The sequence below is a fragment of the Balaenoptera borealis genome, assembly GCF_965194805.1.
Source record: "Balaenoptera borealis genome assembly, chromosome: 13".
Taxonomy (NCBI): domain Eukaryota; kingdom Metazoa; phylum Chordata; class Mammalia; order Artiodactyla; family Balaenopteridae; genus Balaenoptera; species Balaenoptera borealis.
Genome location: NC_138870.1, coordinates 61,259,407 through 61,281,522, shown reverse-complemented (window position 1 = coordinate 61,281,522; position 22,116 = coordinate 61,259,407). Strand labels below are relative to the sequence as shown.

General features: G+C 34.4%; 1 protein-coding gene across 1 annotated transcript in view; it reads right to left on the bottom strand.

Moving 5' to 3' along the window:
- TRHDE (thyrotropin releasing hormone degrading enzyme) overlaps positions 1-22,116 on the bottom strand; it is a 416,748-nt gene that overhangs the window by 83,913 nt on the left and 310,719 nt on the right. Inside the window, exons 11-12 of the mRNA XM_082351569.1 lie at positions 13,024-13,157; positions 12,865-12,920 (exon numbers count right to left, since the gene is read on the bottom strand). Coding sequence (XP_082207695.1) covers positions 12,865-12,920; positions 13,024-13,157 — 190 coding nt within the window. The remainder of the gene's footprint in view (positions 1-12,864; positions 12,921-13,023; positions 13,158-22,116) is intronic.

Sequence of the window (22,116 nt, the reverse complement as noted above, 5' to 3'; positions counted from 1 at the left end):
CTCAAATGCCGCGTCTTCTATGAAGCATTAGGAGATTGTGAGTATACCATCCAAAAGTGATTCCTCTTTCCTTAAAAACACTGTGCCCTTAAACCACCTAACATTTATATTAGATAAACATTAAATCCTTTAGACCTTAATGCATTACACTAGATAAAATCTTCCATTAGATAATTGTGAGATTATAATCTCTCTCTAAATTCTAAGGCATTTGAAAATATGCTGTTAAATTTTGTACTTCATATGTTTAATATATGTAGTTCATTATGTTTAATATAGTGCACTGTTACAGTAGATTCCTCATAAACAATTGCTTAGTGAACAAATGAAGTACATATATTTCTAACAGCTATTGCTTGATAAAAAATTAATTTTGTTGTGAATGTTGTCTTTAAGAGATTCCTTGCTGCTGTCAACATCACGAAGCTGCATTTATCCAGATATATTTGTACCTCTTTGATCTCCTTAATTATCAAAACTACTAAATTTAATATTAACATTCAACCTTGATATTTAAAATTACATGCTTCATATTGGAAGAATTATTCTAAATTACAGTAATATTTTTTCTCAAAAGAAAGCTAAGAAAGAGAATGTTATAGACAAAGACAAGTTAAGATGAAAACTGAGTCAACAACTTCAACAAACTACATTCAGATTAAAACTTGGGTATACATTTTATACTTCAGTACGGTGGTATGCATTTCTAATAAAATATATCCTAAATAATTTGTTTTAAATTGAGGTAAAACTAAGGTAAAAGGACCTATCCTGGATTAACTACTTTTCTAGCCCTGAAGTCTCAACTCAATATCATATGTCTCTTGAATGTCATGACAGATCCCAGTCTGTTATGGAATGTCATATAATAACAGAAAATATTGATTGAGCGTTTATTGGACCTGGAGCTACATAGAACTTTTTATTTAATTACATGCTCTCATTTAATATTCAAAATAAAACCCAAAATATTCAAAATAAAATGTTCAAAATAAAAGAGCCAAAGTCTGTAATATAAGCAGAGACTTTGGCTCTTTTATTCACTACTATTTACTCTAGTGTCTATAATAGTGCCTGGTACATAGTAGGTGTTTACTAAATATTTGTTGAATTAATGAACTGTCACACTGTGGATAGGCCACATGGGGTCACCATTTCCATCCCTATCTATGTATATTTTTAACTCCCATGTATCTTCAAATGTGCAAAGCTGTTACTATACAACTGGAAGACATTGCTGACTAATTTTGTATTACAGAACTTTCCATTTGTGAATTATTCTTACTAATGAGCATCAGAAATTGAAATAAAAAAGGTCAACCCACTAAAATTATTTTGACGTACTTGCTTCTCATGTTTTTCATTATTTTCATTTTGTCTGTTTGTGAAAGATGTTCTCATATCACTTATCTGTTGAGAATAAGGAGAACACACAGTTCATTTTAATGTCATGTATATATGCTTTAGAAAATGATTAACTTATCTGGAATGAAAAATAGATATTGAATGATGACATACAAACCAGGTAAACAGCTATTGAAAGTTTTTCCTACTAGTTTCTATACATTCTATAAAGATAAAATACAGACTAACAAATAAAGAACATATGTTTCTACGTTACTCTGAATTTGGCATATATTTGAAGTAAATAAATATTCGAAAATGTCTTCACCAACACTTGGAACTTTCTATTGTTATATGTGATAATTATTTAGTATATAATTCATGTTCATATTTTATCTCAATATCTTCCTTTCGCTAAGAAAATCAATTGAATTTATTTTAAGTAAACATCGGCTATGATTCTTGACTTTTAAAATTCTGGGGACTTCCCTGGTGGTCCAGTGGTGAAGAACATGCCTTCCAATGCCGGGGACGCGGGTTCGATCCCTGGTCGGGGAACTAAGATCCCACATGCTGTGGGGCAACTAAGCCCGCGTGGAACAACTACTGAGCTCGTGCGCCTCAACAAGAGAGCCCACATGTCGCAAACTACAGAGCCCACACACCCTGGAGCCCGCGCGCCACAACTGGAGAGAGAAAAAATCCACACACCACAACTAGAGGGAAGCCTGCGCACCACAACAAAGAGCCTGTGCCGCATCGAAAGATCACATACACCTCAACGAAGACCCCACATGCCACAGCCAAGACCCGACACAGCCAAAAAAACACAGAAAATAAATAAATAAAATAAATAAATATAATAAAAAAATAAAAAATAAAATTCTGTATGACTTTTCCCATATGAAAAGCAGACATGACAAACTAATCTTTCCGAGGCCAAATATAATGATTTCCTCACAGCATGAAATAAGTATTACGGCTCTGTCTTTGTTATCCACCTACCTTTCAATCCATGTATCCATCATCTATCTACCTGTCAACAAACTCATTAACGTTCACACTATATATATAATTTATTGAAATACCCTATGTATTACTTTTGCATTTATTGAAACACAAATTTTCATATGGACTTCTCAACTCTTCACACGCTATGAAATAGCTGATAGTCTATCAATGTCAAAATTCAACAGACTGCAGTAACATTTTAAAAATGGAAATAGGAAACCTGAGAAACTCTACAAAGATGGAAATTAAAAAGTGCGGTAAGCTAGGAGGCAAGGGGCTTAATTGCTCTGCATATTAACTATATTTCTATAATAATTTTAGTCTCACTATCAGTTGAAACAGGGGAAGTAACATTTCCCTCGATACGGCCTAGATAAAGCCCATGGTCTGCCCTCAGCTTATGCAATTAACTTCCAGTGCATTTGCACCCTGGGAATGCAAAACCAAGTAATTTTCACCCGGAGTCCTTTCTATTTTGGCATTTCTGACAGCATTCCCAAGAACCCTTCACGAATTTAGAGTGTGTTTAAGTCAGCATCCACATAAAACTCTCTGATACTCAATCATTATTCTCTTTGGAGCCTATTAGCCTTACTTGAATTTGTCGCATATGGACTGCTAGAGTAACATTTTCTTTCTTATGAAAACTCTCTTTTTTCCCCTTTGGTTAGCACTACCACCTGGTGACCTGGAGAGCTGATACTGAACTTCTGTTTAATCCTCACCCTAATTAGCTGAAGCAGCTGAGCAACCGGAAACCCCTGCCTCCCTCCCTTCTGAGGCTCAAATCCACTATACTCCAGGCCATTCCACTTTAGGAAGGAAGAAGTCAATCTGCGATTCAAATGTGGTCTGATTCCGCAGGGCCCCGTGCTACTTCTTGGCTTCTGAGTTGGCCTGTACCCATATCTTTAAATAACATTAAATAGGCTTTGGCACAGTTGCAACAAGTCAAGTTTTCCTAATCTGATGTTTTCTCACATCCAAAATAGTGAAGGCCTCTTCACTAGTACTCCATTTCACATAAGGGCATTTGAAGCATTCCACACAGGCTAGTTGAAATTGCATGCAATTAAGGGAGAACCTCATGTATTTAAAATCATCTCCCAAGGCTTTAAGATTTGCCATATAAGCAAAAGTGTGTGCTATTTTGAATTAATCACTCACCTTCATTGCACAAAATGTTGGAACTAAATTTCCTTTCCTTTCCGCTCTTTCCCAAATCATTGTCTCTTCAAGTATAAAACATGAAATCTTCTATATTTTCATGGCAAGTAGAAACTAATGTAAAACACTTATTTTCCATTACCTTTATTCTAGTCTCCTTATCCAGATAGCATTGCTACCTCAGGTAAATAAGTTATTGAAGCCCAAAATAGATTTTATGAGTTCTAGGAGAAAAATACGAGCAGTTCCTATAACTGGCTGATTAGTATGTTTGTTAAGAAAGCTTGCGATCAGAAAGGCCCCTAAGAATCTCTGTTCCAAAGTGGGAAAATATCATTACAAGACAATAAAGTAATTACTCTAGCATAAAACCTGCATGAATATCTATATTCATATATTCCTCATTTAAAAAATTTCTTTATAATTTAATTTATCATAATAAAAATGAAAAGAGGTTTTTTGAGAGTTCTTCGAAAATTAGGCTTTTACATTAACAGACTAAATGCCAGAGGATTCATTTACTTTTCTCCACAGACTAAGTCTACCACAAAACTCTTGTTTCCTTCTTTCTTATCAATTATTTCTTGCTGAAAGAACCTATTTACTTTTTTTCCTTTCCTTTCCTTTCCTTTCCTTTCCTTTCCTTTTCCTCATCTTTCTAAGTTCCTGAGTCACTCAAAGACTATCACAGAATAACTACAAAAGCTAAAGATGCCTCCTTCTCACAGTTAACACTTGCTCCAGGTAGCTCAACTGTTCCTGCCTACTTGCACTGTCAACAGACTTACAAATTACTCCAGGTTTAGATGCCAGATTAACTTGCAAGAAAATTCTGCCACGTTGTTCACCATGGAAAACTACTGAACACCTCAGAATTCAATATGCGTGTGTATGGTTGACCTGTGTTAGTATGCTCATTTGGGAGCTCAGCACAGTACTCTGTGACAACCTAGATGGGTGGGATGGGGGGTGGGAGGGAGGTCCAAGAGGGAGGGGATATAGGTATACATATAGCTGATTCACTTCGTTGGACAGCAGAAACTAACACAACATTGTAAAGCAATTTTACTCCAATTTAAAAATAAATAAATAAAATAAACATAAAGGTGCCTCCTAATTATATGAGAACCCTCCAGGAGATTTTCATGCTTGGGAAAATTTCTAAGACACCCAGATTTTGAGTTTTGTTCACAGCTATCAGATGGCATATCCGAAACAGTAACATATTTAATAACAAGAATAAAAAAGTGTTTTTGAATAGTTAAAACTGAATCCCTGATGTCCTGATTGTTGAATGATCAGCTCATGACGCTAGGATCCAAAGAAAGCCACCCTCACTGCTATTAAGGATACAGCTCTAAGGCCTTTCAGCTCCACAGGAGCACCTGCCTATCTAAATTGATGCCATAAATACCCTCTGGGCCTCAAAAGCAGTGGTTTTCATATTGCTGTGGGTGTCAGAATCACATGAGGTGTTTCATAGAATGCAGATTCCTAGGTAGTGGTGGGAATATGCAATTTTTAATAAAACGTCTCAGGTGCGGTGGTCCTGATGCAGGTGGTCTCTCAGCTCATACTCAAAGAAGCACTGCACCTGAATATGCAAAAGATTCCCAGCAAGCAGGAGAAGAGATAACTCAAATTCATGGAAGGAAAAACACTAAGATAATACTATCACAGTCCAGGAATCTAACATCAGAGGAATATTTAGGTCTCTATGCTAAAAGCACATATTACAAATATCTATTCAAGTAAAGTTGATGGCATAAATGATCATTTTGGAGGAAGCTTTACCTAAATAATTTAAATTATGTGTGAACAGGTATTTCAAATTATTGGGAAGCTTAGAGAAATCCTAGAGAAATTCTTATGAAATCTCAGGCTTAGGTTTCAAAGCAATTATAAACTCAAAAGAATCATAACTTTGTGTCAAATGTGACCAGACAGTACTAACTACAATGTGAATTCTAATTTTTTAAATTTGTGAGACACTGAGGAGCATATATACACTTATTCAAACAAATTTGTACTTGCATTTGGAAATTTAGACTATTTATTCTTAAAAAAGAATGGCTTATGCAAATCCATGTAAGCTACAAACATCACCCACACTTTTGTAACTCAAGAGTTCAGGCTGTTTCTTATGAAAATGGATCAAACCTACAGAAGGATGTCGAAATATCTCTCTTCTACTTTCTACTCAGCACTCTCAGACATTAGACATTAATATTAAAACATTTTCACCCACAGAGCCGAAACACAAATTTTGCACTGGAAGGTTACAAATTTGCTTTTGATTTAATGCAGTACAACTGAAATGTCCCTAAGAAAGTTTGTCGTCCTCAAGAGCCACAGGCCTGCCCTTATGCCCCAGGAGCTTTGAGTTTCTCAGAAGTACCTGGAATGTATGGTAGCTCCCCCTAAATCCTTATCTCAAGGACAACATCTGTGACCCCACCCTCAAAAGGTTTCTAAAGATAGCTCAAAGGAACATGTTACCTCACTCTCTAACCTTGAGCAAACCAGCGTGCCCCTGTAGGAACAGTGTGGCTTGAAAATTCAGGAATCTACTCTAGCCTTTTACTGGGTAATCGTAGAAAGAAAGCTGAAGACTCCCAGCTCATTATAGTAAACGTCCTGAAAATGCTTTCAAACTATTTTTAACATTTACTGTGACAAAGTGTTACGTAAACTAAGACCAATTTGGAGGCCTTTTGGATATGAATTTTTAAGTAATTGCATGCAGAAAGGTATAAAATGAGAGGGCTTCAAGGTGACTTTTTTGTATATCTCAAGAGGAACGTTAGCTGATAAAGACAAATAATTAAATCCCCAGCCTCTCAGATGTGAGAAATATTGTGATCTCTTAGGGATGGCCACAAAGCTCCTGAATGAACTCATTATGAGTCACTATTCAGAGCATGGAAAGATCTGCCCTGGCCAGAAAGTCCAAAAGCATAACTACAAGCTAATTTTAAATAGCCTTTGGTCAATGGCAGAAGATTGGAAGCATATAGCTAACAATAAATCTTATTTTGCAATAAACAATTTTATCACTTTCAGGATTTCATAGGTATTTAATTGTAATCCTTTTGCACACACATTCTAGTGCCTTAACAAAAGATAAATAAGAACATAATCTACACATGGTTACTTCTCCCAAATGATTCTGATATAAACAGCTAAAGAATCCTTCTCTCCCTGCCCAGTGAGTACAATATAAAATCCATTTTAATAAGTATTCCCAGTATTCTATTATTAATAACTCTTATGATTCCATTATAAAACACAGCTAAGGAAGAAAAATGTTTATACTGAGATTATATAGCACTTTCAAAAAAGAAAAAGGCAGGAATTGAGGAAAGAATTCTGAAACTAAATATCCTTTTTGAAATCAGAATTTATAAAGCAGTAGACAATGTCAGAGGGATCCAGGATTCTTAATCAGGTTTTGCATAGCCATGTTCAGGTGAAGTGAAGCAGTCCTGTTATTTTCATAACCGAGTGGGGAAATCAGGACAAAATGTCCAGTCTGCCAAGGTATTTCTCATAAAACGTTTCTAAGTCATTCCTTCTCAATGTCCCCTACAAAAGGTCAACACATTACAATCTAAAGGTCCAGCCATCAACATAGGAAAAACTACTCTTCCTCTAGCCCAGTTCAAGATGAAGTCGCTTTTTAGGTACATAATGCTCCTATTTTCTGCAATGAGCAAAGAAGTAATGAACACATGTTTGGCAGGGGAAACTTTAAACAACGTACAGGAGAGCCATCCAGAAGACACCGAACTTCTAATAAAAACTATGATAGAGGAAGTCTCACAAGGAGCAGATTAGTACCAATCAGTTTGCAAACATTGTTAAGGCAGTTTTAACAATGCTGCTACCAGTCCTGAAACTAAAGCCCAGAAACAAAAACAATGCATGAGGGTAGGTTTGGGGTATCCTCATAGTCTGCTTCTTCATGAGCCATTATATTTTCACTGGCTCACATACTGAATTTCCAGTTCTCCTAACATTTCACAGATTTATAAACTCAGAAACAAGTTGATAAAAATGTATTTATTAATTTTTTAACTTATACAGTCTTCAAAAATGTATTAACTACCACTGATGACAGCTCACCAGTACTTAGAGCACTTCTAAGTGTGACATTCATAATCTCCAAGTACAGGTTCTTGTGCTTATTGTTAATAAAACACTAATACTTTAAAAGATATAACTGCTATCTTATTTCTTAACAAAATTTGCAAACTAAGTTGTAAGATTCTGCCCTAGTTAGGCTTTTTTAGGTGATTGGGTCCTTAATGGAATAGCCTATAACAGAATTTTTAAAGTATGCTCTGTAGGCTAAAAATATATGTTATGACATTAATAATGCAATAATCTGGCATGTGTTCTACAATACATAATTGAATTTTCCAGGAAACTGGTGACTAAATAAATAAGTCAATGCAGTAACTGCCCAGGGCAAGGGTGGTGATGATGATGATAATGATGATGATGATGATGATGATTTATCTCTGGAACTCTTCTGGATATGAACAAATGTTCCAAACAATTTTCATGTGTTTTGATGATTTTCAAACAAAATACCACATAGGTCCACAATCCAGTTCTACACACTTTTATAGCTTTTTAAAATCATACTCAGAGCATGTTAATGAATTTAAATATCCAAATCCAGTGGATATTACACTTCCTAAAGCGAATCTTCCAAATTTTCAGTTTCTACTACATATTAAGCTAATAAATAACTTCAATAAGAGTTTTTACATTATCTAGCTGCCAATTCCACTCCTTCTCAAATCTATGTTTTAATCAATTTGTTGCATGATCATCACTGTGGTAACAGTTCTCTTGCCCTAAATCCATCCTCTAGTTTACACTTTTTCCTTCTGTCATTTCATTACTTTTCAAACTTTAGTAGATTTCCATAGCAAACTTTCATTTTTCTGATGGTATTTCCTATATGATGCCCTCCATAATCTTTCTAGACCACATTAATTCTTTATACTACAACATTTGCATAATATTTTATTCATTGTATTGACATACTGAATATAGTTAATTGTCTACAGTGTATTGTCCCTGCTAGACCATGAATTCATTGAAAACAAGAAACGCATCTTTTTCATTTTTATATCTCTCAATCTAGCAATGCTTCATCAAAACAAAAACCAACAACAAACATGAACACCCAACAAAAAATATCTAGGCATTTAGTCACTAATTCCAAAGTTCAAGTCATAACACAATGATATTTGTGAGGCAATTGATTAATTCCTTACACACAAGTAATGAAAATTAGAACATCTAAGTGCAGAAGCAGTGCCATTTCCTATAGAAGTGTATACCAGAAAAAATGAGGAAATAATATGACATTTCCAGAACCAATGTAAATAAAGCTATAGAGCTTGACTTAGGGACCTAAAAAAATGGGGAGAAACAACATGTTTTGATATTGGAAAGCTCACCTTTGAAAAGATGTTAATTCTTTAAAAATTAACTTATAAATCCAACCAATGCATATTCAGTCAAAACTGCAGCAGGATTTTTAATGGGCTTTGTCAAACTGATTTTAAAATCTATACTTAAAACACGTAAGATTTTGAACAAGAACGAGAGAAAATGTTGTCAACCACAACATACTATAAAGCTAATCAGAGCAACATGGTACTAGTGCCAAAAAGAACAGGGACCAGTTAAACAGAATTGAATCAATTCCCTAAAATATAAGCATTTGCATTAAGATAAAGATATCATTTCAAATCTGTAAATAAGAAAGTCCTTTAAACAAATAGGATTAAGTAATTGGTTATAAATATATTAATGTTAAAGAAAATTAGATGACTCTTCCATTCTATACATAAAAACTAATTAGTGAAGGAAGAGTGAGGAGATAGATGTAAAAACAAAATAGCTTTCAAATAAAAAATGAAATATTTCCAAAATGTTCATATAGAGAAGGTCTTCTACGGAAGTCAGAACCAAAGAAACAGAAAGCTACAAAAGGAATGATTTAACATATAAATTAAAAGCTTTTGAGATGATGAAATACACCACAAAGTTAAAAAAAAAAAAAAAATGACATAGTGTTGAGAGAAAATACTGTAAAATAGTTTTCTACAAAAAGGAGTAAAATCCAAAAAAAATCCAAAATATATAGGAAAAGGGTAGGAAAAATACCTCACCCATCTTCTATTAGGCTTTTGTTTTTCCTTTAACCAGGTAACAATTCACAGAAGAAAACAAAATACACATGGCAGATGTATATGAAAAGATGCATAAGTTAATTCAACTAGTTCTGTAACAGCTTCAAAAAAATTATTTTTGCTGCCATACTGTCAAAAATGTAACAGATGTATATACTCTTTATTATCATGAAGGGTTTGGGGGCATTGGGCCCTCTCGTATGTGGTTGATGGAGGGTTCTACTGGGAAACCCTTTGGAATACAATTTGTAATATTTATCAAAAATTTTATACTCTTTAAACCAAAAATTTCTCTTTCAGGAATCAATCCTGTAAAAATACGTATATGTACGACAAAAGACTGTTCAAGAACACTCAGTGCAGTCTTGATTATAATAATGAAAATTTAGCAACAATGGAATAAATCTCCTCAGATTTATTTTTATAAATGAGTAGAAAACAGAATGTATTTCTGTTCACGTAAAAAAAATTAAACTGTATGGAAATGTTTAAAAATGGCTGGATTTATATATATCATATATTAATTTTACCTGTGAAGAGGGAGAGTAAGAGCTATAGGATGTCATGGAAGGAGTAAAAGAAAATTTTCACATTGTTATCTCTTGTTTTAATCACTACAACCAGAAAGCATTCATGTGGTTTTTATATATTTAAAAAACAACCATAAAAAATACCTAGAATATGTGTACTTAATTGCACAAAAAGATAGTGGGCCTGAAAGTTTATAGTTTGAATAATTAATAGTTACTTAGCAATTCATTCAACAAATATATATTGGTATAATCCTGTACCAAAGATTAAGTTAGGCAGTAGTAATACAAGGATGAGACAAAGCCCTACCCTCAAGATCATCCCAAAATCACAGGGACCCAGAAAAGTAGTTGAACTACAAGGTGACAACTGCTAAAGTACAGATCCACAGGATGTCACCTTATTCTTTCTGGGGAGGACAGATAGGTTTCAGGTAAGGTTGTGCAAGTGAAATTTTATTTTTAAGTGAATAGCAATATTCCCAACAGACAAGGGGAGTGGAAAGGAATTTCATATAATGGGCAGTCACTCTGACCTGAGGTCATAAGCGCTACTGTGCTACTATCTGCAGTTGAATGTCACCCCTCCACCCCTCACTTAAAACCTGTGCACCCTTAGCTAAGAGACTTAACCCCTCTCAACCTCCACGACTCAGCTATAACATGGCTGCAGTAACCACACCCACTCCATGGATTTACTGAGAAGACTGAACAAAATCATTCATAAAAGCCTCAGTACAGTACCTGGAACATACATATTGATAAATATTTGCTACTCTTCTGTTTGTTATCTATAAAGAAGCCAAAAGGAGCATGGTGTGTTCAGGAAACTGAAAGAAGACTGATATAGGTTGGTAGCAAAACTTTGAAACATTTACTAGAATACCCTGAAATGTGAATAACCCTTAACTCCAAGTGACTGCAGGGTGTTTCCAAGTAAATGCAGAATAAATCTAATTTTGTGTTTATTTACTTCCATGCTAATAGGAAAATTATCTCATGATCAATAGAACAAATTTCAATATATATTCAAGGAGATTTGCACATTCCCCTGGTAAATTTGTATAAATAATAATGGAATTGTTTACTTCAAATGTTTAAGGCTTCCAAAATTGTTATTGAAAACAATGTTCTGTCTTAGACAACAAGGAATTTAATTTTGGAAAAAAAAAATCATCTACTAAAATTAAAATATTTCATTAAAAAATAGCTTCTATCATTTAATGCAGATGAGTCAAAGATCCTTTCAATTTCCATCTTTCCATCTGCCCTCTCTCTTTAGGATATCACTACTTGTTTGCTTTCTCACCATCATTTCAAACCCGTAAGGATTCATATGAACTACCACTTCAAATTCCCTCAATCTTCCTCTGTTACCTGGCTCTTCTATTACTGCATATATATGAAGCCCTGGCCCTGTCAATTACTAGCTATGTGACTTTAGGTAAGTTACTTGACTTCTCTGACCCTCAGTCTCCTTATCTATATAATGGGAATAATAATAATAATACAGATCTGCTTATCTCATTAGGTTGTTGTGAAAATTATACAAATTACTATATGTAAAACAGAACAGTGCCTGGAAATTTATATGTTTAATTAACTGGTAATATTAGTTCTCTTCTAGTTCCCTAACCTTTCCTTGTGGAACTCTTAACATAGCTCTCTTTTGCTTGCTTCTCTCTCAGGGCAATGTTACATTAAGTACACTCTCTTACTGGCTTTCTGAAGTCTCTAAACTTCTATGTCAAAATAATCTTCAGGTTATATCTAATGCTTTCTTCAAAGTCTTCATATCTTACTTAATCTTTATCTCCACATATGACTATCTTGTCAGGCTTTCCTCCACCTCTAACATTTCTAAATTTTTGTCCCATAATATCAGATTAATAAAATTAAAACTATACTTGATGTGAACAATACAAAATATTAAAAGGACTGAGTTATTTTACTATTTAGCCTCAAAATTGAGTAAAATAGCTTGGGTTTACGATCAACATTACTTCAAAGGAATAGCTATTTAATGACTATTCAAAAGAATAACTGATTTTTAACATTATAAATCTAACTATGAAAATAACACAAATATTACTATAACTAGTACTATAACTTCTGCTACAAGATTGATATATATTTTGTCCAGAACAGCTTTACCCAGTAGAATATTTATTTCTGTCTTGCAGTGCAAGATTTTCATAATGAATCACATTCAAAAATACATTAAAAAAAAGATACACTAGTATACGTCATGAAAAAAAAATGCTGATGCTTCAAGGTACTTTACATCAAAAATTAAATACGGCACAATGGTCATTTTGTAGAGCTCATTAATGAAATTGTAAAGAGAGTATTAATCTTGAGTGTTAAATTGAACTTGTGGCGAAAATTGATCAAGCTTCTCCTGACTCAGAAACACCCCATGGCTACTATTGACCAAGAGTTTGGGACACTGATTATAATTCATATCCAAACACAAAGGGTGTGAGACAGAAATTATTTTTAAAAGATTTCTTATTCAAAACATATACACTATTTAGCTTAATAGAGGAAGTTTTAAGGGCATTAGTTTTATTGTGGAGAGCCACAGGAAAACATACCTGGCTAGGCTGAAGGCATCGTCGATCAAACCTGCTCGGTTACTGACAGAGAGAACCTATGAGGTCAACCAAAAAAAAAAAAAAAATGGAATCACTTAGGATTAAAATGGCAGATGTTCATATGTCAAAACAGATCTTTGATGAGTAAATCCAGTTTACCTCATGGTTCCTGATTAATTGATCAATTAATAATCTCCAATTCCTTAAATCATAGTTGACTCTAAAATAGCCAGTTTGATTGATGTTCCCCAGTAACCAGCTTCCTTTGTCCAAAGGAGTTATTCTGTGGTGTTCTGAAAACAGCATTTTAGGGGGTAAGAGAGATTTGCAATTTTAAGTGTTAAAATAGAATGAAGTATGTTTTCTTAATACCAGATATCACAGTACCAATAATTAAAAGAGGACACCATCCTAAATACCTAATTGAAATTTACTCTTTAGTCAATTAATCACTATAGCTAGAATTTGCTAGAAAACCTTTAGTAGCTTACCCATTATTACTCTTGATATAACCCTGTTATGTATATATAATTTTCTTTCTCAAGATAAATGTAACCAAGAAATCTACTACTGTATTCATGTGGCTGCCAGTTACATTGTATATGTATCTGTGGAAAAGGCTTCAGGTGCACATTCTACTTATTTTATTCAGCAAGAAAGTGATTCAAATAATAGGGCTCATTTATTTGAAAGTCACTGTTATTTCTTACCCTTTTCCTTGTGCTTTCTTGGATGTGCTAATAAATAACAGACTTTACAGCATCATCAATAATGTTGGAAAAAGGAACCTCATTTATTTAAGACTCTACTATTTCTACATATAATTAGAACAAAGATAATAAATTCTGCTTATTGGAATCATTTTGGCAAATGGTAACTTGATTATATTCACTGGTTAATTCAATTAAAGGAAGCCAGTAAAAGCAATCTTATAACTTACATATTTAACCCCTTCAAATATGATACAGATAGAGAACTCATTCACTTTTACTGGCAGCCTTTATTGACTTCCCAGAACCATAGTTTACAATTCTAATTATTTTGTTGCTGCTGCCCTCAGGACTCATGGTTCATAGAAGTTGCATAATGTATGAAGTTTACTTAAAATTCATATTTTATACACACACACACACACACATACACACACACATATCTGTCTAATTTCCACAGTGACTCAAAACCACAAATGCATCATGGAAACCATTCATGTCAATTCTGAGTAAGAGGCACAACCTCTAATTCTCACTCTATTATCCAGGTTTTTACACATCAGACAACAAAACAAATTTTATTTTTACTTTTCTTAAGCGCTGAATTTACAGAGTACTTTCTCTTAAGTAAAAACCATACAAGAAGAGGTTATACCACAAAAAATAATGAATGAATGTTAAAGATCATTAATTGTTCACGTCTAGAATGGGGTGGGCTAATGTAACCAACGCATGTTACATATTATCAACTTTCAGAAATACAGTAAAAAATACTTAAACATAAATGTATACTAAACATAAAAATCTAATCTTTAATGTTTCAAAGAGCACTTCAACTTCTTGACACCTTTATTAACAGTATGTGTTAGAACAGATAAAGAAATGAGGCTCAGACAGGTTAATTGAATTGTCTGAGATGATGCACCTCAGGTATCCTGACTTCCGTGCCCTTTTTACCACGCATACTCTGTTGATACAAGATGGTATAACATTTTTATTGTATATGATACTGTATACATTTTCATATTCTTATATTAATTTGAAAAAGGGGGAAATAACTTGGGAAACAAGAATTATAAAAGGAGTACGAAAACTTCTTGTAAAATTTTCCTATATATAAATGTTTGAACTTACGCCACTGATCGTCTTTTGTCCTCAGTAGAACTTATAACCTAAAGGCCAAGTAATGGCATTTAAGGCCCCTTCTAATTCTATGATTCAATGGCAGAAAGGGATAGTTTTTTTAGTTTGAAATTTTACCCAGCTTAATCTGTGGTACTTAGGAAAATAAATCTGTCAGATATTGCTCTAAAATATTTATAGCTTCCCAAGTTTCTGATACTTTATATCTGTAGGTTTTTAAAAAATTTAATGTGTTTATCCACACAATTTCTGAGAAGCTTTAGAATGAATGTCACCCAATTTTACAGATGTAAAAATAAAAAACAATAATCTAAAAAATTGCATTTAAAAAACAACTCCTCATAAAGAGAGATTTTAGTTAATCATGTCTGAATTCACTGAAGAAAAATTGATTGAAATATTGAGGATATTGTTTCTCTTGAGCAACCCTAACTCTGTCTTCAGGAATAAGATTTTTATAGCAAAACATATTTAAGTTGTTATTGAATTCACATAGGTTAAGAACAAGTTTAATCATTTTCATCTAAGAAGTGATTATTATTTAAAGAAATTACAATATTAAAGGATTGGGTTTAATATATGAACACATGATTAAACATTTTACAATTTTGAAATGGGCATCGATTTCTATGATATTAAATCTGTTTTTTAAAGTTACTTCCTCCTGACATTTTAGATAGATGGCATAACTTAACTTCATGTGATGCACTTGGTTCTAGTTTTTTGAACTTTTGAATTCAACAATGTATAGGTAGAATAGAGACCAACTAAAATAGGAAAACAATCCCTATACCATCTGTGTAGTCTGAGAAGAAAAAGGCAGGTATCTATTGTTTTTCAGTATTCTATTATTAAATTAATAACTAAAACCTGAAGGTTATTACTGTTCATGAATATTTTTACACCTTCGTTATAAATGAAATCTTTGGAGAAATGATTCCCTGAAAGGTTTTCTAATAGATTTTTAAATACCTTTTTCTTTCTACTTAATTATATCTCTAAAATGTTCTTCAAATTAACTAACGGCAAGTAATGAATTTTAAAGAGATCTTTTTCAATAGCCTAATGAGGTACAGTATGTGATGAGTACCATAATAAAAAGTATGGAAGTTATATTTCAAGTGTTCATAATAACAATTAAAATTTATATTTAGAATATATCTAAAATGGCACAAGACTTAGATTATATTAAGGCACAAAGTAGTTGTCATTTTATAGCATTTTATATCTTTATATTTTATCCTTCCTTTTGGAATAAAAAGAGAAAGGATATCAGATCTTTCTACTCAATGTTGGCTGGTTGCAGAACAATCAGAATTTAAAACAAATAAAAAAGTGAACCAGGGTAACAAGGGTAACAGTGTGAAACAAATTCAGGTATAATAACACATACTAGTTTTCTCACTGGACTCTTGGGAGAATCAAATTAGATAATGCTCTGTAGAGATTATAGAGAACCATTCCTGTGTATCCAGTGGCAAAGTGTCAAAACTGACAGATCTGCAAAGTAACCTACCAAAGTATTAAAATCTTGTGTGTGTGTGTGTGTGTGTGTGTGTGTGTGTTGTAAATAAACTTAGAAAAGAAAATCAAGCTCCTAAGACACTTTTGGCAAGTTATTTCTCAAGCCTTAATTTTCTCATTTGTAAAGAGGGGACTACAAAAAATGCTCTCTTTAACGGCTTGTAACTTTCATATGAGCCAATATTTAAGGAAAGCGTTATACCATTATGCCGTTTTTAATGTTTACTTCGAATTTGCAGCATCAATTTCCCTTTTATTTTAAGTCTTTTCTTTCCTAACATTTTTTTTAACATCTTTATTGCAGTATATTTACTTTACAAAGGTGTGTTAGCTTCTGCTGTATAACGAAGTAAATCAGCTATACGTATACATATATCCCCAAATCTCCTCCCTGGGGCGTCTCCCTCCCACCCTCCCTAACCCACCGCTCTAGGTGGTCACAAAGCACCGAGCTGATCTCCCTGTGCTATGCGGCTGCTTCCCATTAGCTATTTATTTTACATTTGGTAATGTATATATGTCCATGCCACTCTCTCACTTCGTCCCAGCTTACCCTTCCCCCTCCCCGTGTCCTCAAGTCCATTCTCTACATCTGCTTATTTATCCCTGTCCTGCCCCTAAATTCTTCAGAACCATTTTTTCTTTAGATTCCATATATGTGTTAGCATACGGTATTATTTTTCTCATTCTGACTTACATCACTATGTATGACAGACTCTAGGTCCATCCACTTCGCTACAAATAACTCAATTACGTTTCTTTTTATGGCTGAGTAATATTCCATTGTATATATGTGCCACAACTTCTTTATCCATTGCTCTGTCAATGGACACTTAGGTTGCTTCCATGTCCTGGCTATTGTAAATAGAGCTGCAATGAACATTGTGGTACATGACTGTTTTTGAATTATGGTTTTCTCTGGGTATATGCCCAGTAGTGGGATTGCTGGGTCATATGGTACTTCTATTTTTAATTTTTTAAGGAACCTCCATACTGTTCTCCATAGTGGCTGTATCAATTTACATTCCCACCAACAGTGCAAGAGGGTTCCCTTTTCGCCACCCTCTCCAGCATTTATTCTTTGTAGATTTTTTGATGACGGCCATTCTGACTGGTGTGAGGTGATACTTCATTGCAGTTTAGATTTACATTTCTCTAATGATTTGTGATGTTGGGCATCTTTTCATGTGTTTGTTGGAAATCTGTATATCTTCTTTGGAGACATGTCTATTTAGATCTTCTGCCCATTTTTGGACTGGGTTGTTTGTTTTTTTGATGTTGAGCTGCATGAGCTGCTTGTACATTTTGGAGATTAATCCTTTGTCAGTTGCTTCATTTGCAAATATTTTCTCCCATTCTGAGGGTTGTCTTTTCATCTTGTTCATGGTTTCCTTTGCTGTGCAAAAGCTTTCAAGTTTCATTAAGTCCCATTTGTTTATTTTTATTTTCATTTCTATAGGAGGTGGGTCAAAAAGGGTCTTGCTGTGACTTATGTCATAGAATGTTCTGCCTATGTTCTCATCTAAGAGTTTTATAGCGTCTGGCCTTACATTTAGGTCTTTAATCCATTTTGAATTTATTTTTGTGTATGGTGTTAGGAAGTGTTCTAATTTCATTCTTTTACATGTAGCTGTCCAGTTTTACCAGCACCACTTATTGAACAGGCTGTCTTTTCTCCATTGTATATTCTTGCCTCCTTTATCAAAGATAAAGTGACCATATGTGCATGGGTTTATCTCTGGGCTTTCTGTCGTGTTCCATTGATCTATATTTCTGTTTTTGTGCCAGTACCATACGGTCTTGATTGCTGTAGCATTTTAGTGTAGTCTGAAGTCTAGAAGCCTGGTTCCCCTAGCTCTGTTTTTCTTTCTAAAGATTGCTTTGGTTATTGGGGGTCTTTTGTGTTTCCATACAAATTGTGAAATTTTTTGTTCTAGTTGTGAAAAATGCCATTGGTAGTTTGATAGGGATTGCATTGAATCTGTAAATTGCTTTGGGTAGTAGAGTCATTTTCACAATGTTGATTCTTCCAATCCAAGAACATGGTATATCTCTCCATCTGTTTGTATCATCTTTAATTTCTTTCATCAGTGTCTTATAGTTTTCTGCATACGGGTCTTTTGTCTCTTTGGGTGGGTTTACTCCTAGGTATTTTATCCTTTTTCTTGAAAGGGTAAATCGGATATTTCCTTAATTTCTCTTTCAGATTTTTCATCATTACTGTATAGGAATGCAAGAGATTTCTGTGCATTAATTTTGTATCCTGCTACTTTACCAAATTCATTGATTAGCTCTAGTAGTTTTCTGATACCATCTTTAGGATTCTCTATGTATATAGTATCATGTCATCTGCAAACAGTGACAGCTTTACTTCTTTTCGATTTGGATTCTTTTTATTTCTTTTTTGTTTCTGATTGCTGTGGCTAAAACTTCCAAAGCTATGTTGAATAATAGTGGTGAGAGTGGGCAACCTTGTCTTGTTCCTGATCTTAGTGGAAATGGTTTCAGTTTTTCACCATTGAGAATGATGTTGGCTGTGGTTTTGTCATATATGGCCTTTATTATGTTGAGGTAAGTTCCCTCTATGCCTACTTTCTGGAGGGTTATATCATAAATGGGTGTTGAATTTTGTCGAAAGCTTTTTCTGCATCTATTGAGATGATCATATGGTTTTTCTCCTTCAATTTGTTAATATGGTGTATCACATTGGCTGATTGCATACACTGAAGAATCCTTGCATTCCTGGGATAAACCCCACTTGATCATGGTGTATGATCCTTTTAATGTCCTGTTGGATTCTGTTTGCTAGTATTTTGTTGAGGATTTTTGCACCTATGTTCATCAGTGATATTGGCCTGTGGTCTTCTTTTTTTGTGACATGTTTGTCTGGTTTTGATATCAGGGTGATGGTGGCCTCGTAGAATGAGTTTGGGAGTGTTCCTCCCTCGGCTATACTTCGGAAGCGTTTGAGAAGGATAGGTGTTAGCTCTTCTCTAAATGTTTGATAGAATTTGCCTGTGAAGCCATCTGGTCCTAGGCTTTTGTTTGTTCGAAGATTTTTAATCACAGTCTCAATTTCAGTGCTTGCGATTGGTCTGTTTATATTTTCTATTTCTTCCTGGTTCAGTCTAAGAAGGTTGTACTTTTCTAAAAATTTGTCCATTTCTTCCAGGTTGTCCATTTTATTGGCATAGAGTTGCCTGTAGTAATCCCTCTTTATACTTTGTATTTCTGCAGTGTCAGTTGTTACTTCTCCTTTTTCATTTTCAATTCTATTGATTTGTGTCTTCTCCGTTTTTTTCTTGATGACTCTGGCTAATGGTTTATCAGTTTTGTTTAACTTCCCAAGGAACCAGCTTTTAGTTTTATTGATCTTTGCTATTGTTTCCTTCATTTCTTTTTCATTTATTTCTGCTCTGATTTTATGATTTCTTTCCTTCTGCTAACTTTGGCATTTTTTGTTCTTCTTTCTCTAATTGCTTTAGGTGTAAGGTTACATTGTTTGTTTGAGATGTTTCTTGTTTCTTGAGGTAGGATTTTATAGCTATAAACTTCCCTCTTAGAACTGCTTTTGTGGCACAATGATCCAAAACCTGATCCCACAGGTTTTGGATCACTGTATTTTCATTGTCATTTTTTTCTAGTTATTTTTTGATTTCCTCTTTATTTCTTCAGTGATCTCTTGGTTATTTGGTAGTGTATTCTTTAGCCTCCATGTGTTTGTATTTTTTACAGATTTTTCCTGTAATTGATACCTAATTTCATAGCGTTGTGGTCAGAAAAGATACTTGATACGATTTCAGTTTTCTTAAATTTACCATGGCTTGATTTGTGACCCAGGATATTATCTATCCTGCAGAATGTTCTATGAGCACGTGAGAAGAAAGTGTATTCTGTTGTTTTTGGATGGAATATCCTATAAATATCAATTAAGTCCATCTTGTTTAATGTGTCACTTAAAGCTTGTGTTTCCTTATTTATTTTCATTTTGGATGATCTGTCCATTGGTAAAAGTGTGGTGATAAAGTCCCCTACTATTATTGTGTTACTGTCAATTTCCTTTTTTATGGCTGTTAGCATTTGCGTTATGTATTGAGGTGTTCCTATGTTGGGTGCATAAATATTTACAATTGTTATATCTGCTTCTTGGATTGATCGCTTGATCATTATGTAGTGTTCTTCTTTGTCTCTTGTAATAGTCTTTACTTTAAAGTCTATTTTGTCTGATATGAGAATTGCTACTCCAGCTTTCTTTTGATTTCCATTTACATGGAATATCTTTTTCCATCCCCTCACTGTCAGTCTGTATGCGTCCCTAGGTCTGAAGTGGGTCTCTTATAGACAGCATATATACGGGTCTTGTTTTTGTATCCATTCAGCCAGTTTACATCTTTTGGATGGAGCATTTAATCCATTTACATTTAAGGTAGTTATCAATATGTATGTTCCTATTACCATTTCTCAGTTGTTTTGTGTTTGTTATTGTAGGCCTTTTCCTTCTCTTGTGTTTCCTGCCTAGAGAAGTTCCTTTAGCATTTGTTGTAAACTGGTTTCATGGTGCTGAATTCTCTTAGGTTTTGCTTGTCTGTAAAGGTTTTAATTTCTCTGTCGAATCTGAATGAGATCCTTGCTGGGTAGAGGAATCTTGGTTGTAGGCTTTTCCCTTTCATTGCCTTAAATATGACCTGCCACTCCCTTCTGGCTTGCAGAGCTTCTGCTGAGAAATCAGCTGTTAACCTTATGTGGATTCCTTGTATGTTATTTGTTGTTTTTCCCTTGCTACTTTCAATATTTTTTTTTTGTATTTAATTTTTGGTAGCTTGATTAATATGTGTCTTGGCTTGTTTCTCCTTGGATTTACCCTCTTTGGGACTCTCTGCGCTTCCTGGACTTGACTATTTTGTTTCCCATATTAGGGAAGTTTTCAACTATAATCTCTTCAAATATTTTCTCAGTCCCTTTCTTTTTCTCTTCTTCTTCTGGGACCCCTATAATTCGAATGTTGGTGTGTTTAATGTTGTCCCAGATCTCTCTGAGACTGCCCTCCATTCTTTTCATTCTTTTTTCTTTATTCTGCTCTGCAGTAGTTATTTCCACTATTTTAACTCCAGGTCACTTATCCGTTCTTCTGCCTCAGTTATTTTGCTATTGGTTCCTTCTAGAGAATTTTTAATTTCATTTATTGTGCTGTTCATCATTGTTTGTTTGCTCTTTAGTTCTTCTAGGTCCTTGTTAAATATTTCTTGTATTTTCTCCATTCTATTTCCAAGATTTTGGATCATCTTTCCTATCATTACTCTGAATTCTTTTTCAGGTAGACTGCCCATTTCCTCTTCATTTGTTAGGTCTGGTGGGTTTTTACCTTGCTCCTTCATCTGCTTTGTGTGTCTCTGTCTTCTTATTTTGCTTAACTTACTGTTTTTGGGGTCTCCTTTCACAGGCTGCAGGTTCGTACTTCCTATTGTTTTTGGTGTCTGTCCCCAGTGGGTAAGGTTGGTTCAATGGGTTTTGTAGGCTTCCTGGTGGAGGGGACTGGTGACTGTGTTCTGGTGGATGAGGCTGGATCTTGTCTTTCTGGTGGGCAGTGCTGCGTCCGGTGGTATGTTTTGCAGTGTCTGTGAACTTATGATTTTAGGCAGCCTCTCTGCTAATGAGTGGGGTTGTGTTCCTGTCTTCCTAGTTGTTTGGCATAGGGCGTCCAGCACTGTAGCTTGCTGGTCATTGAGTGGAGCTGGGTTTTAGCATTGAGATGGAGATCTCTGGGAGAGGTTTTGCCGTTTGATATTACATGGGGCTGGGAGGTGTCTGGTGGACCAATGTCTTGAAATCGGCTCTCCCACCTCAGAGGCACAGGCCTGACACCCGGCTGGAGCAC